At 44.4% G+C, this 27468-nt stretch overlaps 1 protein-coding gene across 8 annotated transcripts in view; it reads right to left on the bottom strand.

Moving 5' to 3' along the window:
- Nucleotides 1-152: 152 nt before the first annotated feature.
- CAB39 (calcium binding protein 39) overlaps nucleotides 153-27468 on the bottom strand; it is an 82119-nt gene continuing 54803 nt past the window's right edge. For all 8 annotated transcript variants that reach the window (XM_036255035.1, XM_036255037.1, XM_036255030.1 and 5 more), the window contains 7 exons: nucleotides 23088-23252; nucleotides 20851-20969; nucleotides 15563-15731; nucleotides 8796-8855; nucleotides 4913-4978; nucleotides 3217-3360; nucleotides 153-2589 (listed from right to left, as the gene is read on the bottom strand). In XM_036255035.1, coding sequence (XP_036110928.1) covers nucleotides 2401-2589; nucleotides 3217-3360; nucleotides 4913-4978; nucleotides 8796-8855; nucleotides 15563-15731; nucleotides 20851-20969; nucleotides 23088-23252 — 912 coding nt within the window. In that variant the 3' untranslated portion in view covers nucleotides 153-2400. The remainder of the gene's footprint in view (nucleotides 2590-3216; nucleotides 3361-4912; nucleotides 4979-8795; nucleotides 8856-15562; nucleotides 15732-20850; nucleotides 20970-23087; nucleotides 23253-27468) is intronic.

Genomic DNA, 27468 nt, shown 5'->3' with positions numbered 1-27468 from the left:
CATCCCAAACGCAACCCCGAAGACCAGAGACCAGCGAGGCCGTGTGCGCGGTTTCTGGCTAGTCTGTGGCGGTGTCCTCGCGTCTCCTGAGGGGCTGTTCACAGGGACACAGATGCAACCGTCAACAAGACATGCAAACATGAACATGCTCTTTCTCCAAAATTTTATTTTAATTTAAATTACAGGGCCAGCCATGGTCTGACAAGAAATCCTTTTCGTCAGGAGAAAGGAGATGCTCTCATGGTGGTGGTAACAGGTGTGTACATCTCCACCTTTTTCAGGGTTAAAAATCACATGGAGTAACTGACTTATGTAAAATCAAACCTTTAGAACACAGAGAGAAACACTTCCAGCATAAGAGTTTTGGTAACATGAATATATTAAATGATCATAACTTCAAATGCAACTTTTCAACTTTGAATGTTTTCACATTTTTGTTTAAAAACAAAGACAAAAAACCAAAACTACCCCCAAATTTTAACTATGTCCAGATTCCAATGCGACAGGAACACGTGGTGTCTGTGGCGTCTCCAGTCCGGGCCCAGCTTGGCCGGAACCTTCCTCGCACGCGGCACAGCTCAGCTCTCACGGCCAGACCCCGGCGCCCAGCTCTGGACACGGGCGCAGGTCTCACCGCGGCCAGGCCTGCCCCTCACACCTGGGTGCCCTCCCTCCAGGGCGCCTGGCCCTTTCCCTGCCCCGCTGGGAAACACGGATGGTTCCACACAGGCTTTGGTAAAGACAGCCTCAGGAAAACCAACTATAATGTCGACTGCTGTTGAATTAAATAGAATAAAATACATCTAGGTTTTCTGGAGCTAGTTTCCTGACTGGTGTTCCTAGGAGGAGGTCCCGCGACCTGCTGAGGTCCCCGGGGAGTCCGTCTCAGGCTGGCAACAGCTCCATCGGCAGGAGAGCTAGCGAAGGGTGATCGTGTCAGGCACAGCCATGCTGGGTCCGAGCGGCAGACTCTGATGGCAAGTGTTAGTTGTGATCTTTGTATCACTAAGATGAACAGAAACCATTCTAACTTTACACAGACATATCCTAGGAGACGCTGTTCTGCCGTGGTCACAGTAACAAAAAGTGGTGCAAAATCAGTTCCCTTTTAAATACTGATAATTTGCAGCATTAGGAATAGGACATTAAAAAAAATAAATTTCCCCACAGGACACCTATGACTAGGAACTCTCCTTTTCCTAAGAGAAGCCAAAGTCGTAGCGATTCCGTTCCACTACCGCCGTGCTGACGACTCACCTAAGGAAAGGTGCTCGCTGAGGCTCCCCGAGCAGCAGCGCTGACTGGCACCCTCGGGGTCACTCGCAGACCCAGCACGCTCGTGACTCGTTTTAGATGAATAAGGCCAGTAATATGCAGGAGAGAGGAGCTGAGTCCCAAGTCTGTATTGTACCCTACTGATGGCACCCCACTAGATAACTGAATACAAACGATTGGTTTACTTTTTTCTTTTAATGCTGTGATACTTATATGTTAAATCAGCATTTTCATGTGATCTGAAGTATTTCAATTACATATGAGCATTCACTTTTTTTTTGCAAAAACTCAATATTAGGTAATAGTTACATACTAATACAATAACATTCCTCTGCTGTACAAATTAAATCATTTAAAAGAAATGAGCATTCTAAGAATTATATACAAAAGAAACCTGTAAGCATTGTTGCAATGAGATGCGAGGTGTCCTTGCTAGTTCTACTGTTTGAGAAGACCTTCGAAAGGGAAATTAACAAACACCTTCCAATATATCCAGGTTTACACATCTCAAGAAAATCAAATGTCAAAAAATTCTAGAAAGCTGTGAAAAGCGTATATACATTTTCCTTATGACCTTATGAAGCTTCACACTTGTAAGAAGTTGCTAAGTTTCAGTATCAATTCATTCGCATGTCAACTTCATCCACCCACAAGCTCACACTGTGGGTCCAGTCCCTGACCTCAAACACAGTGCTGCGCCGTCCCCCTGCAGCGAAGGCAGACAACTCTCCCCAAGGGCCCACACCTGCATCTCTAACAAAGATAGACACAAGCCTGCAGATTTAATCTGACCCTACCAACGCCTTCCAACCCTCCGCCACACTGTCACCCCGACATTTGCCCTCTGGAACCTAGCCGTGTCCAGAACCCCTACAGCAAACAGAGTCTCTGAATTCTGAATGACACAAAGATCAAGAAAAAGTCCACGTGTGCTCTAGTGTGCAAGAAAGCAGCAGCTATGCTCTCCAAGTTGGACTAAAAAAAAAAACAAGGTAAAATGAAAAACCGTTCACTTAACAGCAGATTAGCGTAGCGCTCCTCATGGATCGGTGAGAGTTGCCTGATGCTGACGCGCTAACAGCAGGTGCTGGGTTTGGATTTAATATTTCGGGTGTTTGTTGGGAGTTAGGCTTCTTGCTGAGCTGGTCTCTTCAAGTCCCTGATCTGTTTGACTAAATAGGTCTTCTCGTCGTTAAACTGCTCGTCCTCGGTCCTGTCGTTCTGGAACTTGCTGAGGAACTCTATGAGTTTGGTCTGGTTCTTGAGGAGGATGTCTAGGATGGGCTGTGTCTTGTTGGGGTTGGCAACAAACACCTGCCGGACAGAAATCAGCATCAGCCACAGGGAAAGAACAAGACACAGCGCACACAGGACACATCCCATGCCCCCTCCCTGGGGCATGTGGTGAGGTCGGATAACTTGGTCAGAGGTTTGTGTTTTGGAAAATCTTATTTCACAATTTGAAAATTAAAAATAAAACAAAAAACCCCAAATTTACATGTTTTAGCACAAAAAGGACTGGTCTGTTCATTCATGCTCTGAAACTGAGTATTTGGTATTAAATATAGATGCTGATTTTAGGATGAAATGGGCAGAAATTATTCCTGGGCACAAAGGGCCAGAATGGATTTTGAGAACAGACCCTCCACGGAAAGCATTAAGACATGGGTGACATTACCCCTTACTCTGTGACTAATACTCTTCTATGACAAGGACAAATGGCACTCCTCTGTAAACAAACTTACTTTGTTTCCAAACTGAAATGGTTTGCCCTGTTTCTGGGTCTATTTTTTTGTTTAAATGCTGTACCATGCAAACATGAAAAGGAACGAAACTGAACTGTATCACTAAGGTGACCGAAGTGAGGCTAATAATATTTCAGAAATGTGTTGACGAAATGCGATGAATGACTTCAGAAGCCACGGTCTGTGGTTACACTACCTTAAAAACGTGAAAGGCCTCAAACTGGATGTTACGACTTTTGTCTCGTAGCAGGTTCATCATTAATTTGAGGTTCTCAGGTTTACTGATGTATTTTGTCATAATTGTGAAGTTGTGTCGGTCTAATAATAGTTCACCGAGAAGCTGAGAAGACATTTAAAGAATTAACATTCAAAGGAAAACATTAACATTCTAAGGAAAATCAGTTTAAAAAATAATTCAATGTAATCATCATCACCAAACACAGAGAATTACTAGGCACTCTAAAGATGATGAACTGAACTATGACCTAAAAGTTATAAAGCACCTGCCGCCCGCCCTGTGCTGAGCCCGACACTGTTCTCTGAGATGGTTCAGGCACATCTGGCCCCAAACCTAAGACATCAGAGCCTGCCTACTCTTCAAAGATGCATGTGTTCTCTTACCAAAGAGAAATCATCAAAGAAAAGTGTTCAGAAGAGACGTTATTGAGAATTCCCATTAACTAACCACAAACCTTAGCTTAACTAAAACTTCATTTTATTACTTTAAAATTTTATTTATAGGACAAAGAATCATGTCCCAAGTTTTCCATACACTAACTTCTACACATGCCACTATCATACCTGATTGAGAAAGGTTTTTTTAATCCTCATCCGAGGACATTTATCTTCAGACAGAGTGGTAGGGTGAGAGGGGGGAAGAGAGAAACATCGATGTGAGAGAGACACATCGACTGGTTGCCACTCACACGACCCCAACCGGGGCCGGGGACAAACCGCAACTGAGGTACGTGCCCTTAGTGGGAACCGAACCCAGGACTCTCTGGTCCATGGGTCGACGCTCTAACTGCCGAGCCAAACTGGTCAGGGCCATAAAGATTTATAAAAATAAAAATGTTTCTGTTCCTTCTTCAGCCAAGTATCCTGAAGATACTCCAGTTTTTCCTTAGTGACTCCTCCTCACCAGTAACATCAATCAAGTGAAGAAGACACCTGTGCCTTCAGGGCTCGCTGAGTGCCAGAGGCTGAGTGTGCGCTATCGGCCCCTGCTTTTTCAGCTCTATCAGCTGCCGCTGGGTAGTGCCGCTCTCTCCTGGAGGCCAGCAGTCAGTCCCTGCGCCGTCCTGCCCATGCCCAGTGCAGGCTGAGTGTGCGGTGGGGCACCTGCAGTGCGGCGGGCCAAGCTGCGGCCTTGTGGACAGAGCGTGAGCAGAGTGGGGGAGGGACGGGCCCTGGGCCTCCGGCCTGAGTTAGAATCCGGGCTCTGCCCCTTGTGAGCTACGTAACCTCAGGCCCCTCAGTTCACTGCAATGGACGGCTCGGGCCCTGTTTTGATGCAGAGCAGCCAGACACGTCCAGTCCTCAGTTTCACTGCTCCCCCTCCCCCACGGCAAGGAGACAACACCTGCACTGTCTCCATCTCACTGCCACGATTCTAAGTTTAAAAAATATGCTTCAGAGTCTAAAACACTGCCCTGCGGACGGAGAAAGCTCTCTCCGAGCCCTGTGTGCGGCACTCGGGTCCTCTGACTTACCAGGCGGGCAGTGCCGAGTGGGCCGCTGCTGAGCCCGCCTTCCCACGACAATTCTGACCGCGGACAGATGACTTCCCCGAAAGGTCTGACACCTACATACTAGCACAGTTCCCTTTCCCCGATCAGATTAAAACCCAGAGTGAAAAGAAGGAAACTACATGACATAAAGGCCTGTCCTACCTTGAGTGACTGTCTTTTTGTCACATAATTTTCTGAATGAAGTAACTTCTCATATTCACTGAAGAACTAAGAAAAAAAAAAACAAAGCACATGTCAGTTATGTACTTACTTGTTTTGTGAAGTCTGGGAGATAATGTCATCAAGTCTGAGTGGAAACTCTTAAGACCATGAAGGCATCACTGCCCACGCTCACCTCCTCCCGTCTGCCCCTCCCCTGATGCGCTCAGGCTCAGGGCAACACCCGCTGACACCTCTGTGAAGAGGGCTCCTGGGACCGATGCCCTCCCAGCTCTAGACAGGCCCAGGTACTGCGTAACTCTGGTCCTCTTCTGTCACCCAAACTCGTGTGCACGGAATGGAGCTCCCTCCCCTGACTGCTTCCTCACTGCCGAATCAGCTGTCATTTCTTGCTGTTACATTAGAAAATTCATATTCTTTATAGGCGACAACTCAACTAGTCCAAAGCAAACACAAAGAGAAAAGTTACCTGTTCTTTCAATGTAACGAGAAAAAATAATTAAGAACAGAAGAGGGAAGAAATTCAGCACTGTGTTAAATCAATACACGTCCTAGAGAATGTAGGCCTTGGGCTCAAACTTGAATAACGGGAGGGATTTCTTTAGAAAGGAAAGGAACTCCTGGGGGAGAAAGGGGAAGAACAGAGCAGAGTAGAGACGTGGAGAATGCAAAACGCTGCAGACGGAAGAACAGATTTACAGACGGGTGCTCACTAGCAAGAACAATGGCACCAAAATGGTGAGGAGCAGAGGCTGCATTAAAGCAGGGAAGCAGGAAATGGAAATGAAGGGCACCCAGGGGCCAGACTACATTTCAGAAAGTTAGTAGAGAAGGCCAGCTAGTTTTTGTTTTTTTTTAAAGCCTCACCCGAGGACATTTTTCCATTTTTTGTACAGATAGAGTGGGAGGGAGAGAGAGAGAGAGAAACATCGATGTGAAAGGGACACATCGAGTGGCTGCCACCCACATGACCAACCAGAGCCGGGGACAAACTGCAACCGAAGTACATGCCCTTAGCGGGAACCGAACCCGGGTCTCTCCGGACCACAGGCCGACGCTCTAACCGCTGAGCCAAACCGGCCAGGGCAAGGCCAGCTAGTTTTAAGACACGCACGCGCATTCACACATACATGTATTTGTTTTAGTTTTGACTACACTGGTTTGAAGAGGTCCCGTTCTGTCCACTAGCATGATGGCCGGGAGCGGCACTGTCCTGAGGCTGCACTGGCTGCGGTGGGGCAGAGGGCGTGCTCTGCCATCTGTCCACGCGGAAACGCTTTGTGCCTACGCTTTGTGCTGGGGCTTCAGAGGCGTCCACCTGTGGTTTAGAGGAGGGGTTGGCAAACTATGGCTCATGGGTCAGATCCAGCCCGCTGCCCATTTAAATACATCAAGTTCTGCTGGGGCACAGCCAGGTTCACTGGTTTGCTGTACGTGAACGTGTTCTTGTATTTTCATGGCTGCTGTTGCAGCAGAACAGACAGGAGCTGACAGACACCCCATGGCCACGAAGCCTCAAACATTTACTCTCTGGCCCTTTGCAGAACAGGTTGTCTCAGCCTTGGGTTAGAGCTGACCCAGCACTGCCCATGCACTGTTTCTTGTGCTCACCTCCAGAAGAAGGAGGGTGGCTCTCTACTCACTATGGAAGCAAGTCAGCATGCTCTTCGGAAAAGGCTGCCTTCCTTCTCCTCAACTGATTGTCAAACTCATCACCGAACCACCTGGAACTGCCTTTCATTAGTAACATGGAACACGTACACCTCAAGCTCTTGACAGAAAATCCAAGCTAAGAGTTTTCTGCTACACAACTCCTAGCTGCAAGAAATCGCTCTCACGCAGCCCTCCAGACGCGCTAGGTTCCGTCCCTGGACTAGGACGGACAGAGCACAGGCACTGTTTGGGCTCCCCAAAGACCTGCTCCCAGGGGACGCACTTCGGCTCGCACCTTACAGCACGGCCGCCTCGAGGGCCATGTCTGCTCCGCGACACTGTCACCTGTTCCCCTCTAGGAATGCTGAGAGAAATGTGTTTCAGGTCCCAGTGCTAAAAAAGGGCTGCTCTTTTGAGCAACAGGCATCTACTTTGCTTTACAGAGGCTGTAATCTTTTAATTGTTTTTTTTCTCTCCTCTATGCTTTGATCAGAAAGCGCAGAGCCAAGTGCCCAGGACTTTAGAGCACTTGTTTTGTTGTAAAAACCTCACCTCTGGCTTAAATTATCCACATCACCCTACCTCCCTCAGATCTGAGTGTACTCCAGACATTTCTGTTGGCTGTCTCACCAGACGTTTTCTAACATCCAGTTAACCAATGTCATCTATTAATAATATGTAGGAAAATCTTTTACTGCGAAATAAAACTGATGCCACTGTTGGCAGTAAACTTCTTGGAAATTGGTTAGTATGTCTCTTTGGTAGGCTTTAGGTTAAGACACTGGCATGTTAAACAACTCTTTGAGACCAGGCGGTAATAACAATAATACAGCTAGTGCGTATTAAACGTGGCCAATGTGTGCGGCAGCACTGTCCTGCCCTTGACACACGCGTTCTTACTTGATCCTCACACCAACCCAGCAGGCAGGTGTACTGTGAGCCTCTTATGTGGCTGGAGATACTGAAGACACAGAGGGTGAACGATGGCAGTGCCCAAGGTCTGGGGCACACAGTGGGGCTGGGACTAGAAGCCAGGCTCCAGGCAGTCTGGTGCCGAAGCCCACAATTCTAAGTTCTGTAAAAAGACACCGATGAAATGATCACGATGCCACTTTAAACACACAAACACACCCATATCCAAATACACAAAAGGCAGAAATAAAAGTAAATGACCAGCAATGTTTACGCTATTTATGAGGCTACTTATGAGGGACTTAGTATGTACCGTGCATTGTGTTATGATGTCACTGGGAGTGGGAGGGAAATACAGGAAAAAAGGAACATGAAAGAATTAGAAAGCATAGGTTTTGATTTTTTAAGACTTTTGTAAGATTTTATAAGAATCTTAAAATTTTGTTGAAGAACAAAGTGAACACTGAAGATCAACAATATCTAGGATTTCAGAAATTCAAATGACTAGTGGAAGAATGAAACCTGAGCCAAATCCTGCGAGATAAATAGGATTACAAGTGGAGCACTGCTATCACGACTTCTCTAAGAGCACCTACGAGAGGGCGTGTTAAACTCTACGGCACAAGGAAGTGCTTGCGGCGGCGTGGAGAGCAGAGCCGGCACCTGGAGGAAGAGAACACCTGACACCATGGCCTGAGGCTGCTCTGACGGTGAAGGGCAATCAGGTTATCAGCGCACTGAGAATTGTGTATGAACCCCAGGAGGCTCTATTACCAGGAAGTCTGACACCAATCCCTACGCTGGAAGGACCTCACAGTGGGGCTAGTCCAACATCCTCATCTGAGAAGGACGGACGGACAGACCTCTGGTGGTGACAAGGTGTCAGCGGCAGAGCAGGAGCAGAACCAGCCCTGCTCCCGGCTAGAGCCCACCTCACCCTACCCGCTGCCGTCTCCCTCTCTCTGTCAGCAGCACGAATGTGAGCCACTGACGGGAAGGAGGCTTAGAAAGTAAAATACTATTTTCCTTTGATCTCAACTGTGTATCATCACCAATATGCTTTACTTTCCTCTTCTAAAGCAAGAGAAGATCCAAAGGGCAGCATGTCAATCAAAAAGATACAAGCCTGCTTCTGACCGAGTAACACTATGTATCTCTACTCAGTGAGACTATTATGGTGCCATCTTAAAACTTTACAGACACACAGTCAACATTCTGGTACAAAATCTAATTTAAATCTTTCATTTCTGGTAAGAAAACTTAAAATTTGCTATTTTAAAATAGTATTTCATATACTTACTCTATCATAATGCTGTTCCAAAAATTCTGCACTGAGCAATTTATGTCTTGTAAGTAAATCCTAGAAAAAGAAAATATACTGTTAAGAAGTTGTTTTGCATTCAGGTTCTTTAAGAAAAAAGAATCCTATAACATTTCATGCCATTTTACCTATTAAAACTATTGTTAAAATCATTACACTTAAATTGAGCATGAATTGTATTGAACATGTTGATTTTGTATAAGAGAAGATAAAATCAATACTCTGACATAGTGATTTAATGATTATGATTAGCCACACATCTATAACTCTTAGAAGGAAACATTTAAAAACAAGCATACAAGGCAATGGAAATATATATTCAAAGAAAGAGAATAAAGAATTGAAGTGAAATAAAAGTAAACAAGTGCTATAAAAGATCAAGTAGAAAATGCTCCTGTTGGAGAAAGAAGACATTTCTTAATTAGACGACGTATTAGAGGGTCCATTTCCTTCCTTCTGAATTCAACTGCATTCAGTTTCATACCTAATGCAATCTTCTGTAGAGGTAGAATGTTTCTAAAAGCCATCATTTTTGAAACATTAGCTCCTAAGTAAGCAGAATAACACGCAGAAATGTAGAAACAAAAATCAGTAAGACCTCAAGTCAATGACTAGCCTTGGTCTCACCAGGTGGGGAAAAGCAATGGGAACATGCGACAACAGGAACGGCTAGTCAAATTTGGTAAATAAATGAATCAAATACCTAGAGCCTCCTACCGGACAGGATGGTGTTAATAACCCCTTTCTAAGAACCAACTTTCTTCATCTTGTCTTCTTTGCTGTTTCTGTTTGAGTTACCCAGGGTTGCAATGAACTAGTGTTTCCTAAGTATATCCAAGTGCCATGGAAATGGGAAACGCTTTGAATAATGTCCCACAGTCAAACCGCGTGGAAAGCACTATAGCTCTGGTTGCTTTGTGGGGCTCCATCAAGCAGGAGATTCTGCAGGGAGCTGTCACCTGCTTTGTTAGCACCCTTCCCTGAAAGGCCTCTACGGCATACTGCCCCTCTCCAGGTACCTACTCCCTTCGGACCTCCACTCATCACTACCACAGGGAGCCCTTCCTGACTGGCCACCAACATGGAAGCATGGTCACAGGTGAGACTTCACATCTGTGAGATTATCTGATTAATGTCTCATGCGAGACTGCACATTCCGTTAACCTGAGGGTCATGTCTATTTTTAATCTTTGAATTCCCAGCACATATAAAGTCAGTGCCCAGCAACATAGTAAGAGCTTAATATTTAATAAATGAATGAATGAACCAACAACATCAGGGAATGTGTCTGGGAAAATGTCATATAAAGCAAGGTTCATAGTATGCTTTTAAGAAGGCTTCTAATCTCACCCCAAAGATTTACAAGTGTTTAAACTGCTGAATATGGTATGTATTGTATGCTCAAGAAAGACCTACCCAATTTATTCTAAATCCCCCTTAGGGATTAAACAGGCAAAATGAGAAAACCTGGAGTTTATTCTGAGTACTCCAGAGTGTGGTGAGAAAAGCTATGAGGCCCCACAAAGGGAAGGGGGAGACGCAGGGTAGAACTGGTGTTACCTCAGCATGTCATGGGCCGGGGTGGGGGAGAGGAGCACGGCGATGTAAGGGCATGTATCAGGCATGCTTGTTAAGAGCACTTCCCTCCTGCTTAACGTGCTGCTGTGGTCTGTTTACCGGGCAGGGGTCTGTCTGTACGGCTCACTGCTGAACCCCACACCTACAGAACAGCGCCCAACACAGGGCAGGCACCGACAGACTTGTGGAATGAACTGAATGCACACACACAAGGAGAAGGTAAGGGATTGATGAGTCAGGATCTGTACGAGCCTGGGCGTCGACCTTGGTGTGGTACATCATTCAGAGGCCAGTATGAGGAAGCACCTGGAAGGACCCGGTGCTCACTGCTCGGTCCTAGTCTGACCCGGACAAGGCCAGAGGAGGGTCTGCGAGACGGCGGCTCTCAGGAACAGGCAGGTAGAAACAGAAAGTACTGCTCTAAAAAGCAAAGGTCCTAAACACGTTGTGCCAAAGACTGACTGCAGGTCTGAGGAAGGGGACTACGCTCTGAGGCTGTACCTCCAGTAGGATCAAGAGGCTCACAGTTAGGCCACCATGAAAGGGGGGCTGCCCACATCTCCCCATAGAGGGGAGTCTACCTGTCCTCTGGTTCAAAGAGAACATGAAACTCAGGACAACACTGCCAATGTAGGAATGGAATCTCAATGGCCTCGGAGGAGGACAGAAGGGGTGCTCTGGGACTACTGAAGAGGAGCTGGGCGCCGAGGCCCTACGGGGTGAAAGCCCTGTTAAGAGGGGCCATGCCAGGGCAGGGCCTGGAGGGGGCAGTAAAACTGAGTAGGAAAGGAGAAATTGCTGAGTCGGCGACCCGCAAAGTTTATAGGGTGCATGTGGTCCCAGACCGCAGAGTTGCTGGGCTGGCCAGCAGGGGAAAAAGAACAGGATTTCTCATTTCCCACCTGTCTTAAATTCCAGCACACCCAAGGTCCTGGTGTAACCTGGAGAAAGGTCAGGAATCATCTCCCAAATCCAGCAGATTAAGCAGCCAACTTTTAGTGTGGGTTGAATTAAAAGATTCCTAAAAATCATGTAAGTTTGGGCCCCAAATATCATGTAATAAAGATGGCCCTGGGATTCCAGAAGACATGTGCTAAGCCAGCGAGCTGACTTCACAGAGCCTTAGTTAAGTTGTCTGGCCCAATTTTCTACTTGATGCTTGACTAAGTATGTCCAAGGACAAGAACCTCAAGCCTTCTAACTGTACGGCTCACCTCTGGAGCTCTTAGACTTAGTGTGCTCTTCCGTGCTAGAGTCAGAGCCTATGCCCTGGTTACTCCCAGAAACAAGTCTAATCTACTTTCTCAAGCTCCGTCCCCCGCTTCAAATACAGTAGTGCTCTCATGGCAAGTCCCTACCGAGTCTTCCCCAGGCTACATATGTCTAGTTCCTTTAACCACCCCTAGAATGACAGGTGCTGAGTCCCATCACCATCTATTTGTCTACGTGCCTCTTAAAGGGCAGTGCCTAGAACGGAACACATTTATGTGCTTTTACCTGGGAAGCTTATAGTGGGGTGAGACCATCAACAGCTCCTTAGGTCCCCCCTTATGTGGTCACATGTAGCTTTGGACTTTTTTTTTTTTTTTAATCCTCACTCAAGGACATTTTTCCATTTTTTGTTCAGATAGAGCGGAGGGAGAGAGAGAGGGAGAGAGAGAGAAAGAAACATCGACGTGAAAGGGACACATCGAGTGGCTGCCACCTGCATGACCCAACCAGGGAAGGGGACAAACTGCAACCGAGGTACATGCCCTTAGCGGGAACCGAACCCAGGTCTCTCGGGACCGCAAGCTGATGCTCTAACCGCTGAGCCAAACCGGCCAGGGCTGGACTGTTTAATTTTAATGGATGTATTCAGAATTCTGTTTACTCATAGTGGGTTCTGTATTCAGATTGCCTAGGTTCAAACTCTGGCTTGCCCATTAACTGTCTGACTTCACCCAGCATTTCTAGGCCTCAGCGTCCTTATCTGTACAGGAGACAATAACAATACCTCCTTCATAAGGTTGTCTAAGTATGATAAGATACCTACATTGCCTATTCCCCCACCCCATATTTATATGGTTGGGTCCTCAAGTGGAAGACTTGTTATCTGTATTAATTTTATCCTGTTCTATTCTGGCCTCTCTGGATTTATGAAGCCTTACATTAGGCTATTATTTGTTCTTTCCCTTCATGGCTATCACTGACACATTTGGCAAATATGCCTCGTCATCCTTCATCTAAGTCGTTAGTAATGTTCGACTTGGCTGAGTGGAGATCCATTAGAAGTCTCTCTCCAGGGTGATGGCGACCCATTTTCCAGCACCTTATGGATATGGCATTCAATTAGTTGCAAGTCATCACGCAGAAGTTCCATCGAGCTCCTGGTCTTTTTATTGTTTCCATGAGAACAGGTCTGTTCAATTATTTGACATCCAGTATATCCATCATAAAGGGACCCTACTAGCTACTGCTCACAACACACCTGCTGGGTGAGGCCACATGACCCGGCACACTGGGACTAGCACCCATGTGGGCAGATGTAGACGCGCTGAGATCAGCAGCAGACCGGGAAGTAAACCCGGGCAGCCCTGCCCTCAGGCCCCGCATCTACTGGCACTGATGACATTAGTGACTGAACTTACTTTCGACGAATCCACGCTGGCTGTGGGCCCTTGGCTTCCTTTCCAAAATGCTCAGATATCATCTCTTTAGAAATCTTTCTAGAACCTTACACAGGTATAATATCAAGCTCTAAGCTCCACCAGCCTCTCTGGGGAATCTACCTTCTTTTACTCTGGCAAATTGGAGATGTATCTGTTGGCCTTCTGCTGTCCCTCCCAATTTCCTAATTCCTTAAGAAAAAAAATCACTGACAAATATTTGGCCACTCATTTAACTATCTCAGCACCTGGTCATTTGCGCTACAAATGTTGGACACATTCGGTGCCGGCGACTTTAACTCCCTTAAGGCAGCCCTGTTCCTGGGCTTTCCCCCAGGTTGAACTGCGCTTGTCTGCGCAGACTGCATTTTCTGGGGAAGTTGCCCAGGTCACATTCTCTAAGGAAAGCATGAACCATGGACCTGTTCTCCTTTCCCTCGTAAACGTACTCTCTGCAAAGAGGGCACGAGGCAGTCCCCCTTCCCTGCGCCTGCGCCCATGGAGTGAGGCCGGGGCGCCCCTGCCGGTCTTCCCCTGCGCTGACTCGCAGGGAGCTGCTTTAGGCAGAGGTGGGAGGCAGCTTTGGTCTGTATGCTGGGTCTATATCTCTCTCGTCCTGGTTTTGCCTCTTGTCTATTCTGTTTCTTGGACAACTCTCCTGAATAAGCTCTTCACTTTCCACGCAATCCGGAGCAGCTGAGATACAGATGCCAAGCCAGCTTCTCCCTGCTTTCCTAGGGCTCGTCCTTCGACTCCTGTGTTGTTTGTTAAGGTCTCCCTTCCTCAGGAAGGACGACCACGACTACCACCTGCTCTGCCCAATCTTCTCTCTGGCTACCATGACCTGACAGGGTTGCTTTACCCAGTGACTCCATCACCTTGGTGTGAATTTAATTCAAAGAAGCAACTCTAACTGAGATAAAATTATCAGCAAGGCCAATCAAGACTTTGTCAGACACTGGGAACCAAATGAGCACATTTCTCTTACCTCCTGGCCACTTCTGCCATCTGTGCCAGGAGCACGTCACCCGTGTCCCCAGGACTGGCGGCCCTGCTGCACTCTCCACACCACTGCCGCCCCTCTCCGTTCACCCTCCCGCTCCCAGAGAGCTGCCACTCTCAGGCTCCCCGCCTTCTTTCCACAGGAGTATCGCCTCTTCTTGACACCTGGTGCCACGCCTCCCTTCATAAGGGGCTGCTGCTTTGAATGGGCCACCCCTCCATCCCAGCATGAGTCCCACCCCACCGAGGGCAGTGATACCAAGGCATCACATTCACCACTCTGTGCTATCATCTTAAATTCATTTCACTCTGCTTTGTACGCTGACATACAAATATTTGAGGGCCTACACCTAAGGCTTCTGACATCCTTTTTAATGGTTTCAGGAAAATAAACCCCTGGACCTCTCACACTATTATTTTATTCTCATTCAATGTGAAACTCTGATGGCCAGGTTGCCAGGCTTTCATCCTATTTTAAGGGTGTTCATTCACTCTGAGGGACATATTTTATCCAGAAATCAAGGTCTGTGCTTACCTCAGGGGCTCTTAGTAATCATAAAATAGAACACTTACAAGAAAAGTGGCCACTTGTCATTGTAACAGTGTTCATGGTTTCTGAGCATAGCAGTCTGCAGGTTAGTACATTAAATTCTGATTATATTAAAATGGCAGTTCTAAACATTCACAGAAAAGGTCACACATTTTACATAAAGGAATGTAACACAAAGACTTCCTCTCACTGTGGAAACCACTGGTAAAGATTGCTGCTTTATTTATATACCTCAAACAGCACAGAACCATGCAATTCACAACAAAAATGTGCATGTTGTACAGTGGTACACTATGCATGTGTATTTAATTTAGACAAACATACAGCAGGGAGATAAGGCACACAGGGGAGAGGGTCTGCATAATAATTTGAATAGTGCAGATGATTCTGCTCCTCACCCCCGCCCCCACATTTAATATACAAGCTCTGGCACGAGCAGGAGATGGGAGACGTAAGTCCCTGTTCCCTTGGGCCTGAATAGAAGCCAAAGACTTCATCTGGTGCTTAGCCAAAGAAACTGATTGTATGTCCAACACAAGAGAAAAACCTGGTTGTTGTGTCTATTACTATACTTGATGGGTAATTTAACAGAAAAGTATACTCTGTTTTGGAGAAAGACAAAAAATTTAGAATCTAACTTTTCCACCCTTTTAAAGCTTTGACTCTATTTGTATACCTAAGTCACACCCACATATATAAGGGTGGGCAAAATCAGGTTTATAGTATTGTCCATATGAAAAATAATATAATCATTAATAAATAATACTAATACAAGAATAAACTCGTTTCAAGTACTCACAACCGTAAACCTACTTTTGCCCCACTCTGTATACAAACTGTCCCCTTTCTTCCCTCTAGGGGGCAGCAGTATATAGACAAGGAAGGTAGAGATGATCTAGGAAAAACAGCACACCTGTTAATGTGACTTGCAAGTATATTTAGAATTCTGTAGTTTTTATATATGTTACCTTGAATGTGGCAAATGCATCAGAAGCTATGTCAAAAGTTGACATTTCAACATATCTGAAGAAATCATAAAACTGTTCTGACCACAAAATGATTTTTGCAAGTGGTTCATGTCTGATGCACTCTCTTAACATTATTCCACAATTTAGAGCTATTTCAGGAGATTCATACCTGAAAAAAGAAAAAAACAAACATGATTATTCTTTTAAAACTTCAATACTGAACATTTCAAATTCTGAGAAAAGAAAGTTTCAGGAAGTATCCTGAGTGACCAGAGCAGGTTACAAAGGCATCTCTCTCGGAGCAGAACGTGTGCTCAGGTGAATTTCCCCTAGCGGGTACACACACGTTAGTTGATGAAGACTGCTTCAACCCAAAGAAAATAACCGCCATGAGAGTATCATGGGAATAAAAGTTCATTATTTAAGCTAAAATATTTGAAGAGAAGTATTTAGGGTCTCAACTCCAAACAGGGGTTAGTTTTATATGTGGGGTGCACTCAACACTTTAGAAAAACCAAAAGCTGAATCAAAAAACCATATGAAACAAACAAAATAGTTCCCTAAATTCACAGTATCTAAAAAGCTCTATCACATATACAGCATTTATACATCATTGTCTCAATTCAATACTCAAAATAGTACTTTCAAGACCCCTGGCAACACTAAGCCCCAGAGTTGAAAGCCTGGTCCTAAGGATGTCACAGTCAAGGAGAACCCTCAGGACTCTCGCGGTGGCACAGGGGACTCCACATGCAGCCTTCCCCTACACCCATCTCGGCGTCTCTAGAGTCTCCCTTCCCTGTGATCAGAAAGAAAACCTCATTTTCCTTTTAGTCCATGAGCCTTTTCTCTGCTGATACACACCAACCCCCTCCCTGCACTGGCTCTGCCATTCTGCTCAAACACATTGCTCAATTTCCCTCCACTTCCTTCCAAGCTGCACACACGGGTTTAATGTCTTTCCCACTCAGTCTCCTCCAGTCTCCTGCAGTCAAATTCCATTTCCAAACACCTTACCAGCAAAGACTCTCTTGGACAAATCAGCCTTTCTCCTAACACGGATTCTATCACTCAGTGTCCTGGTAGTGCTGCTCTTCGGCTCTAAAGAAAAAACTCTCAGTTCTCCTTTCTACCCCCTGACTGTTCCTACTGTTTGTCTGGCTGAGGTCCTTCCTCAACGGCCTTCAGCTGGCTAGTGAACACCCAATCTCCTGGCTCCCACCACGACTCCTACAAATCCACTGCTCAGATCCATGCTTAGGCATTTTCTGTCGTCTCTGGACAACTTCAATGAACGGTCTACTATAGACTCCACAGGTCTAAAATCAAATCAAATCTCAGCTCCCTCCACAAAGGAGGCTGCCACCTCTGCTTCCTCTTGTCTCTGAACTGGCATCACTATTTTGTTTTCGATCCCCGAGTCTGAAACAGGTCTGAGAGAACTTTCTGTGATAATGGAAATGTTCTGTAACTGTGCTGTCCATTATGGTAGCTACTAGCCACAAGTGGCCATTGAACACCTGCAATCTGGCTAAAATGACTAAAGGATTACATTTTTAAATATTTCATTTAAATTAATTTGAAAGTAAATAATTACATGGTTAGTAGGTACTGTATTGGACAACACAGCTTCAACCTTACCCTCATTTTTAAAAAACTGATTTTAGAGAGAGGAAGGGAGAGTAAGTGCACGAGAGAGAAACATCGGTTGGTTGGTTGCTTCTTGTGTGCCCCCTGACCAGGGACTGAATCCAAGACCCGTCAGTGCATGGGAGGACACTCCAACCAACTGAGCCACACCAGCCAGGGCCCAACCTGACGTTCTTATCTGCTCCCAGTCTTCCCGTCTCCAGTGCCACCAGTCCTTTCTAACTGCTCCTTCGGAATGTCTCAGCTCCAGTCCCTGTTCTCTGTTCCCACTGCTGCCTCAACGCACACCTAGAGAAGCAGAGGTGTCCCCAACAGTACCTGTGTCCAAGCTCTGTCTTACCAAATCGACCCCACACAGTATGTCAACAGCATTTCCAGCTCAGGAGTCGAAAATGGTTTCTTCTTGCTAATCAAATAAAGATAAACTTCTGGTCCTGATGTCTGTCTAGGCTTCCCCTCGTCAGAGCTGTTCTCTGGCCCAGCATCATCTCCCACTCTGCCATGACTGTCCCAACCAACTCCTTATTGTTGCCAATCGCTATGTTCATCTGTGTCCCTGTACCTACTCTTTTGTTTCTGCAAATTCTAAAGTACCTGAAATTTTACTCTTAAGTCCCATTTTTTACCAACCCTTTGCCTTACTGACTGAATCCACACATTTTATCCCCTAAAATCTTATAGTACTAATTGTTACCTAGTAGCATTACCCTTCTGTTGTACATAGGTTCACCACAGATCCTCAATAAGATCAAAACTACATTGCTTTGTATCATTTATGGTAAGGCAGCTAGATTGCTGATTGGCTCTCGGGTGATGAAAATCTCTGCTCAGAACATGGCATATCACAGGATTTATCTGCACTGATCTTTAGTGGAGACTAGAAAGACAAGGGTAAGAGTTCGGTACAACAAGTAGGGCAGGTTTCATTGCCGGTTTGTCAAGCCTATCTTCCCGATTAAACCATAAATCAGTGATTATAAGGGAAACAGTTATGCTGCACAACCTGTTAGCACTAGAGTGCAGAGCACATTAACATTTAAATCGCCAGAGAAGAAACTGCCTCCAGATGCAGTCCAACACCAGCAACGAGATCACTTTCTTTTTTTTTTTTTATCCTCACCCGAGGACATTTTTCCATTTTTGTTCAGTTAGAGTGGGAGGTAGAGAGAGGTAGAGAGAGAGAGAAACATCGACGTGAAAGGGACACATCGAGTGGTTGCCACCTGCATAACCCAACCAGGGCCAGGGACAAACTGCAACCGAGGTACATGCCCTGAGCAGGAACCAAACCCGCCTCTCTCTGGACCGCAGGCTGATGTTCTAACCACTGAGCCAAACCGGCCAGGGCAACATTACTTTCAAATGCCAACAGAGCAGCAGCAAAACTCCCCCAACAGCTATCATCAAAGTACTGATAGCCTGGGCAGATAACCACAATGCAGGAAAGTAGTCTGTCTAAACCAACTGACCAATAGAAGAACAATCCTAATAGGAAGTTCACAGGGCTCCATAAAGAAATGGCTATTTCCAGGTCCAAAAACAGAACCCACACAAAATGAGCACAGGACAGCATGTGCCAGAAAGCAGAAAAGCATCAAAGACTAATGCGATCTAGCTAAAAGGACACAGGAGCCAACTTGAAGGAGAGGAGCTGGCAATGGTCCAAGACGAGGAATTTGGACATGATAACTGAGATGGATTGAAACACATTAAGTCTATTTTTGAAAAACCAAAACTTTGAGTTCATAATGACCTGATCACCAATTTAAGAGACTAGAGGATAAAGAACATGTTAAATGAAACGACAAGGATGTATATTCAAAATATGGGATTTTTCCACACACACAAAATGACCCAGTGGCTTCAACAAATACATGGAGTATTTTAAAAAAGTGGTCATCAACTATTACAGACGAAAAGAGAGTTAAGAATCATATCAACCATATTCAGTTTGTGGGCTTTACTTGGAACCTGATTTGAACCAACTGAAGAAGTGACATTTGTGAAAATCAAGGAAATCTGAACACTGAGCATTAGATAAGGTTAGGTTTGTAAATGGTATTGTGACTATGTACAAAAATAAATCCTTAGATGTATCAGCTACTTGTTAGGGATGCAAACTGAAGTGGCGTGTGAGGAGGAGAAAGGGAGGAATACACGAAACGAGAGCAACACAGTTTAAGAAGTGCTGAGGCTGGCTGCCGAGGAAAGGGCTGGTTCTACTATCCCCTCCAGGCTGATGTGCATCTCCCACAGCACAGGCGAGAAAGGGCAGGGAGACGGGTCTGCGGGTCCCCACGGCAGCAGCATTCTCCACGCCTTCCTCTCCTTACTGCAGAGGTCTCTGCTCTGGCTAGCTCCAATGGACGAGAGCTTTAACCCTTTTCTTAAATGCTATCTTAATATTCTAACTTACATGATGTTTTAACAATGTTCCATTCATACCCCTGGCTACTCTAAAGGGAAAGTGTAGGTAGAGATAACAAATTTATAGATGTGAATAATGATGGCTTTCTATGGAAAAAAAAATTGACTTTAAATATACACAAAGGCTCCTGGAAGCTGCTTGAAGAACACTAAAGTTTTACACTACTCCTTATGTGTTTATACACTCAACTCTGGATTGACACGACAAAAAATTAGATGCCAAAAGTTCTGTATAGCAACGTCTAAAGAAGCAACACAGATAGTTAGAAATAGAAAAGAGGAAACAGAATGCTGGCATCCAACGCACGCACTGACTCATGCTTTGTCTAAGCAAGTCTGAACTTGAGGGACGTGTTAAACCAGAGATAGGACTCAAGTGAGGCAAGTGGTAGAGCGAGGGGTAGGAGAGCAAGCTGATTCACGCCAACCCTCATGCCAGTGAAGTGCCTGCCCGCCAATGTACCACCACCACCAATGCCGGGACACACACACCATACCCAGAGCCAGCAAACAACTCTGTGTGAAATGACAGGAGGCGACCTTGCCATCAGGGAGGTTGAATGATGGAGGAGAAGAGGATTTGTTTTGTTTTGAAGTTTAAGTTTTTAGGCATTTTGGGGTTTGTTTTTTTTGAAAGTGACAAACTACCCAGACACAAATGCCTGCTTAGTCCAGGAATTAATTCCAGGGAGATGCACTGTGATTTACCAAATTAGGTGGGTCAGTGAGTGGACACAGGTAGAAAGCAAAAGGTACTATTTCATCAACATGTGCTCTGCTGACTGACCGAGTTAAGCTACATAGCATCCATGCTCCACTTACTAGCTTTCCCTGCTTTACAGGGTGCATGTCTACCCAAAGATGTCTTTAAATATGTGATTTAACTGACATTTCATACGCTTAAACTTTTTCAATATTAGAGAACAGAAATAAGACCACAGAAGATGTTTTTTCTTCCGTCATGGATGATTTGAAAATTTAAAGACTCATGGATCACCTACCTTTAAACTTCCATGGGCATTTTTTTCAAATTCAATTTAGCTCAAAGGCTGAATTTTAAGGAGGGAAATATGTTCAAGATCTACAAAAAACCGAGCCGAGTGAACCGTAGAGAACACGCTTTCCCGCATTCCCCATCCTGTTCTTGCCCGAGACCATCTTTCCTTTTCATTTTTCAACTGAGAATATAAATGTTATTACATTGTACATACCCTTTCAATAACATGAACAAAATATTCTGTTGGGTGCAGATGTATTCAACAGTAGGAGTTCTTGTACCAATTTGTCTTCTGAGAATATTGTTGAAAATTTGAGCCACATCTTTTTTGCCCTATTAGGAATACAATCATTAAAATATTTACCTGACTAAACATCAAAAAGCCCATCCACCCTCCCAGATCAACTCAAATCAAGGCATTGCATATATATGACTGAATATAAAAGACCTTAAAACATTCATAGGCATTAAATTTTCTTACTTTATTTCTTTATAATTTCAAGTTCTAAGTTTTAACAGTACACTACTTTTAACCTGAGCAATGTGTTGACAAAGTAAAATCTCACTACACATAATTTCAACCATTTCTAACTCTCAGAATCATGCTCAGATAAGAAAACAAAACCCTGCTCTCTGCTTCCAGTGTCCAGGGATGGGACTCCCACCCAAACGGAACAGGCAGCTTAAGCAGGGTGCTCGTGTTGTAAACACGACACGCTCTTTCCTTACATAGGGCTGAAAGGAGAAAGTGTGTGCTGCCAATATGATAAAAATGAAAATTCCATAAGAAGCTGAGCTTTAATGGTAAGTAGACACATGCCCCTATTAAACTAGGTCTACTTGGAAAAGACTTTATACAGATTAACAATGAAGGTGCTAAGTATCACATGATGCAGTTCAGAGGCCAGAATTTCACTACTCTACTTGACTAAATGAAAGAGATGGACATTGCCACTCCACAGTGAAGCGGAAAAGCTGCATCAGAACGTAACAAATGCAGCATGGGACGCCAAGAGAGGTTTCAGAGTGGCCACTTGCTAAGAGGCTGACAAGCCTGTAGGAGACTGAGTGAACGAGCTTTCCAGTGCCAGAGATCAGCCTGGGGCCCCTGCTAGGTCAGGAGTTGTAATAGCAATCACTCAGAACCAGGTTCAAGGGCATACAGTCCTTTTACATTTGTGTCTCTAAAGTCCCAAATGAATATTAAATGCAGTGTCCAGGCTGGGGAATGGGATGGGTGGATAGAGAAGGAACTGAATGTTCCAGTGCATTCCCAACATTGCAGAGGAAATAAAAACTGTTGTTGAAATTTGATACACTATTAAAAATATATGAAATCAACTACATAAATGGAAATATCATAAGTTCTATTGGACAGAAATAAAACTTCATTCTCTTTTTATTATCAATATCATAATGAAGTAACCTGGGAACCCCCATCCTCATCTCCCTCCCCAAAATGGAATCTGCCTATATGCCTGTCATTTGCTCCCCTAATTTTTCAAGCACCTGCATAGACATCGAATCACGCAGGATGATGGACCCTGGGGCTTGATATAAAGCACACCCACAATAATGAATCAAAGATTCAGGACCATGCCGGAGCCCCTCCTTACCATATCGATATGCTTCTCAGAACGGTATCAAGGACCATTATTCTCACTATTCCCTGACTAAAATTCTAACAGTACAATCGGCTGTACAAGCCTGGGCTACACCCTCAAATGCCTACCAGAGCCAGGCAGGAGATGCAAATGGGCAGAGGCCCTAAGACAGAAAAGCAGGCTGCGCTGTCCGCCACACACCCGAGAGCAGCTCTCCTGCGTCACGGGTGGCTGCTCCTCCGCTCCGGCTGAGGGGCCGTGCAGGACTACAGGCCTGTTACCAGAGTCAGATTTTTCGAGAGAAACCAGAAATTCAAAATTGTGTATAACATCTCCTACCATTTAAATGACAACCTAATTTACACATTTAAAAGCAGTGCCAAACAAAACACTTATCTCTGCTGTAATGAATTCTCAGTAGGTAAGAACAAACCCCCAAAAAACAAAGAAAACATAACGGGACGTTCTCAAAGATCTCATTTACCTCTGACATTCTAACGTTCTATGGTTGTCTTCAGTATGTTTATTCCTTGAGAACCAAGGGCCAGTGAATTATGCAAAACAGCAGCTGTTCATGAAATACAACCTAAGTGAAAGGGCATAGCGAATACCTAAGAACTTCCTGTATGATGTGGTGAAATAAGGGAAGAAAACCTGGCCTAAGCCTGGGACACCCTTGAGTTCCTGCCCTGGCTCTGCTAGTGAGGAGGCAGCCTGGGCATGCTCACAGGTCAGCAACCCCTGAACGAAGAGCCGGGCAGGAATCTTCAGATGTTTCAAAGGAGGCACGTGGAAAAGGACTATGAGTAGGGTGCTGCTGGTGAAAACTAGGAGACCGATGTCTTACCTCAAAGTCAATGAGCTGCAGGTCTGCTACCAGGGTGCTCAGGAGCCCGCTGTTGTACAGTTCCTGAGCGAGCTGTGCCACTGCTTCCGTCTGCGGCTCTTTTTCATTGGTGCCATAGAGAATTTCTTTCATGGCAACCAGATTTTTGGAAACTTCTTCTGTGGCCTGATTTTGGGGGAGAGGAGAAAAACAATTAATTATAACAAACATATATAGCACACCTACATTTGTTAAATACCTTCATTATATATTGTAAACCCACAGACCTACGTACAAGAAACGAAAGTAGACAAGTGCCAGCTGCCCTCAGGAGCTTAACACTGCGCATGTGGGACACACGTGCGGACCAACACACAGGCTCAGCAGGGAAGACCAGCAGATTCACAACATGTACACTCGAACACTGAAGACAATATTATGATAGAAACAGAATGGGGAGAAAAGGTTCAATTGTGCATCAAATGCGTGGGAAACAACATGGACGAGGCAACTGAGCTGACCAGAGCCTGGAGACACTGACGAGCAAGGACTGGGGAAGAGGGGACGGAGGGGCAAGAACTGGCACGAGCAGGGACGAGGGAGGAAGAAGCACAGGGCCTGTCAGAGAAAAGGTGTGGCAAGAACATGAGAGTGGCAGCAGAAATGAAGCTGAAAGAGGCTCTGAATGCCAAGGTCAAATGTTGGCGATAAATGATGCATCACTAAAGACCTTCTACTTCTGGCCAAGATGGGGGAACAGGGGCCAGATTTTACCTTTCTCCATGAAAAAAAATAAACTAAAATACATGAGACAATTATGAAACAATAAATTCTAAACATCAAACTTCAGGCAGCACAGGACAGTGATTCCTGAGAGAAGGAAACAAATGAGGTGACCCTCACAACTGCCCAGTTGTGGCCCGGGGAGAGTTTCCGGAGGAAGCTCAGCGGAGAGGACAGAGCGGGGCCTGTGCGAGGCCGAGGAGGTGAGCACTGCGGGGCAAAGGACAGAGAGGGGAGAGCGACAGGGAGGACAGTGAGGCCTCGCTCGCCTCTCCAGCTCCACAGGGAGGGGCGCACGCGTGTGAGAACAGTGCCCAAGGCCAGGGAACACGACCACGGGGCTCACACAGGACGGCAACAGTTCTCGTTCCATCAGCCTGAGGGCCTCCTGTCCACAGGACAGGAGCAGAGCACTCTGCCTCAGTCATTACACGAAATTCGTCCTAGACTAAGCTCTATTCTGGTCCCACACAAAGTTTAACAGCAAGCTAGAAAAGGGTCAACACTGGAAAACACAACCAATAATGAGGAGAAAAAGCAATGATTAGAAACAGCCCTGCTAGTGACACAGGTGGCAGAATTAATAAACAAGAACGTTGAAAGTTACTATAACTAGAGCCAGTAGGTTCAGGAAAAAACAAACAGGTTAAGTAAAGGTATGGAAAACATTTTTTTAAAAAAAAAAAAGACCCAAATCAAATACTTAGAAATAAAACTACAATGTCTGAAATAAAAATTATAGCCCTGGCCAGTTTGGCTCAGTGGTAGAGCATGTGCCTGAGTCGTGGGTTCGATTCCGGTCAAGGGCACATACCTCGGTTGCCGTTCGTCCCCGGCCCTGGTTGGTCGTGTGGGTGGCAACCACTCGATGTGTCCCTTTCACGTCGATGTTTCTCTCTCTCTCTCTCTGTTCCTCTCTCTCCCTCCCACTCTACCCGAACAAAAAATGGAAAAGTGTCCTTGGGTGAGGATGATAAAAAAAAAAAAAAAAAATTACACTGGATAGAATTAATAGCAGATTAGACACTGCAGAAGAAATAGTTAGTAAACATAAAGCTAGAGCAATAAAAATTATCCAAAATGAAACCGAGAGAGGGAAAAAGATGGCACAGCAGTAGGCTACAGAATGACGATAAACTATCTAATACATGTGCAATTTCAGTCCCCAAAGAGGGGAGGAAAGACAAAATAAATGAAGACAAATGGCTGAAAAATTACCAAATTATTACCAGGGAGCCAATAAATTTTAAAAACCCTAAGAACAAGGAACAGAAAGAAAACTACACTAAGCCATGGAATAATCAAATTGCTTTAATTCAGTGAAGAGAAAATTTAAAAGCAACCAGAGGGAAAAAGAACATTAGAAAAAGAAAAAAAATCAAAGAATGACAACAGACTGCTTAATAGAAATGAAGTAAGTCAAAAGATAGTGGAGGAACACCATTAAAGTTCTAAGAAAAGACAAGGCACAACTGTCCTCTTACAATTTTACACCAAGTGGAAACATCATCCCAAAACAAAGCTGGATAAAGAGTTGTTGAGACACAGAAGCTGGAAGATTTTGTCACAAGGAAACCTGCACCATAGAAAATGTTTAAGGAAGTTCTATATGCAGAAGGAAAATGATTCAAGATGAAAATCTGCACATACACAAAGGAGACAGTAATATGGATAAATATAAAAGATTTCCCCCCATTACATTTTTTTAAATGTCTTTCAAAGATAATTGGCTGTTTAAAGCATAATTATGTGTTCTGAGGTTATAACACATGTAGGACAAAAATATGTGACAACAATAACTCAACAGTGGGTAATGGAGTATAGTGTTGTAAGGTTCTCACATATGAAGTAGAATAATATTTCTTGAAGAGAAGACTGCAGTAAGTTCAAGTTATATACTGTAAGTCCTAAAGGAACCAGTACAAAACAAAACAAAGAGTTACAGGTAATAACAAAAGAGACTCAAGTAGAATACTAAAGATAGGTGAAAAACGTAAAGGCTATAAAAAGCTATATAAACCGAAGTATTTGTGAATGGAAATGTACTTCAAGGAGATTAGTTAGCACAGATTCACAGGACATAAGCACGTTAGTACCTAAAGAATCATCTAGTTCCAGGGTACTCCCTTCTGCAACCGTCTGTCCTCCTCATCAAATGATCACATTGCTTCACCATAAGTATTTCCAGTATCTGCAGTATTAGCAGGTTTCAGAACCAGGCAGTTGTTAGAAAATTTTATGAGGCGAACACTGCCTCACTACAGTGTCTGTCAGTCCTGGGGCTGCAGTGCAGATCAGGCGGGGTCCTAACTGCTCTTCCACAGAAAGACCCCTCTTTGAAGGCAGCCTGCCTGTCTTCCCTAAATAGTCTTCTCCAGGAAACCTGTTTCTTATATGGCTAATGTTCCAGCCTTATCCAAAATGAAATGATAGAAGACATCAGATCACCACTTTCCTACAAATGTCACAAATGTTAACATAGCCCAAGGCTACCTTTAAGAATTTTTGCAATTATAGCATGTAATTCATTCAAAGCCAGATCTTTGAATGACAGAGCAATGAAGGCTTTAACTCCTCTCACTATTTAATTTAATTTCATTAACAGCCCATCATCAACATTGTGGAGGTATTTCTGGATCTGGAAGGACATCACTCTCCTGTTTGTGTCATCTGAAAATCTGATAGGTTTGCTCCCCATGGCCTCAATCATTAACCAAAATGCTGAAAAGGAAATAACCAGGAGGGGAGCCTATCATTATTTCCTTCAATCGTCACATTCTTTTCAGTAACAGTCTACTTACTAATAATCATTGGGCACAGCTGCTCAACCACTTACATGTATACTATTTCCAAATCACATTTAGGTGGCTTTTTTTAAATAATACTCTGATAAAATAAGAATAACCATTCTTTCCACATTTCCTGAATGTAAGAAAATGAAATCAAGTTAATTTGGTAAGACCTTTTATGTTAATTTCTATTACTTTCTATTCTAAGTGTTTATAAATTCTCCTCTAAATATAACAATCTCATTATGAAACCTTAATCAGTATCAATGTTAAGCAGAATCTTTACCTTTTCCAGTCTGCTGTTACTATCCTATTCTGCTAATGACTCAGATTTCTTACAGTTTATCATCCCACATACAAATTTTAGGTACCCTAGATTGTTCTTTTTCTGGTCCAGTAGATCAAATCATTTATCAAAGTAAATGTTCTCTTAAAATCTAATTACAAGTGTTGCTTTTTCAATTTCATTTTACTAATCTTCATTCTTAAGATGATTCTCTTTGACAGGGAAGAATCTGACAGTTAGGTTTTCGGAGTCTATTATCTGTTGACTTTATACCAGTGACCTAGTAGCAGGCCTCAGCCCCTTGCTCCTCTGGCTAGATCAAAGCGTTGAGGCAACAGCAATCCTTCAGGCCTCACTTTATATTCTTCTTTGAAATCATGGTATGATTTAAAATCTGAATTCATACCATATTCTATGCTCTCTTCTGATAGCAAAAGATGAATATGAAGGGGGGGGCAGGTGATGGTGATAGCTAAAGGATATGAGGTTTCTTTTGGAGGTGATGAACTGTTTTAAAATTGACTGTGGTTATGGCTGCACATTA

The sequence above is a fragment of the Molossus molossus genome, unplaced genomic scaffold (assembly GCF_014108415.1).
Source record: "Molossus molossus isolate mMolMol1 unplaced genomic scaffold, mMolMol1.p scaffold_m16_p_11, whole genome shotgun sequence".
Classification (NCBI taxonomy): Eukaryota; Metazoa; Chordata; class Mammalia; order Chiroptera; family Molossidae; genus Molossus; species Molossus molossus.
The sequence above is the reverse complement of the archived record's forward strand: the minus strand, read 5'-3'. Positions and strand labels throughout refer to the sequence as shown.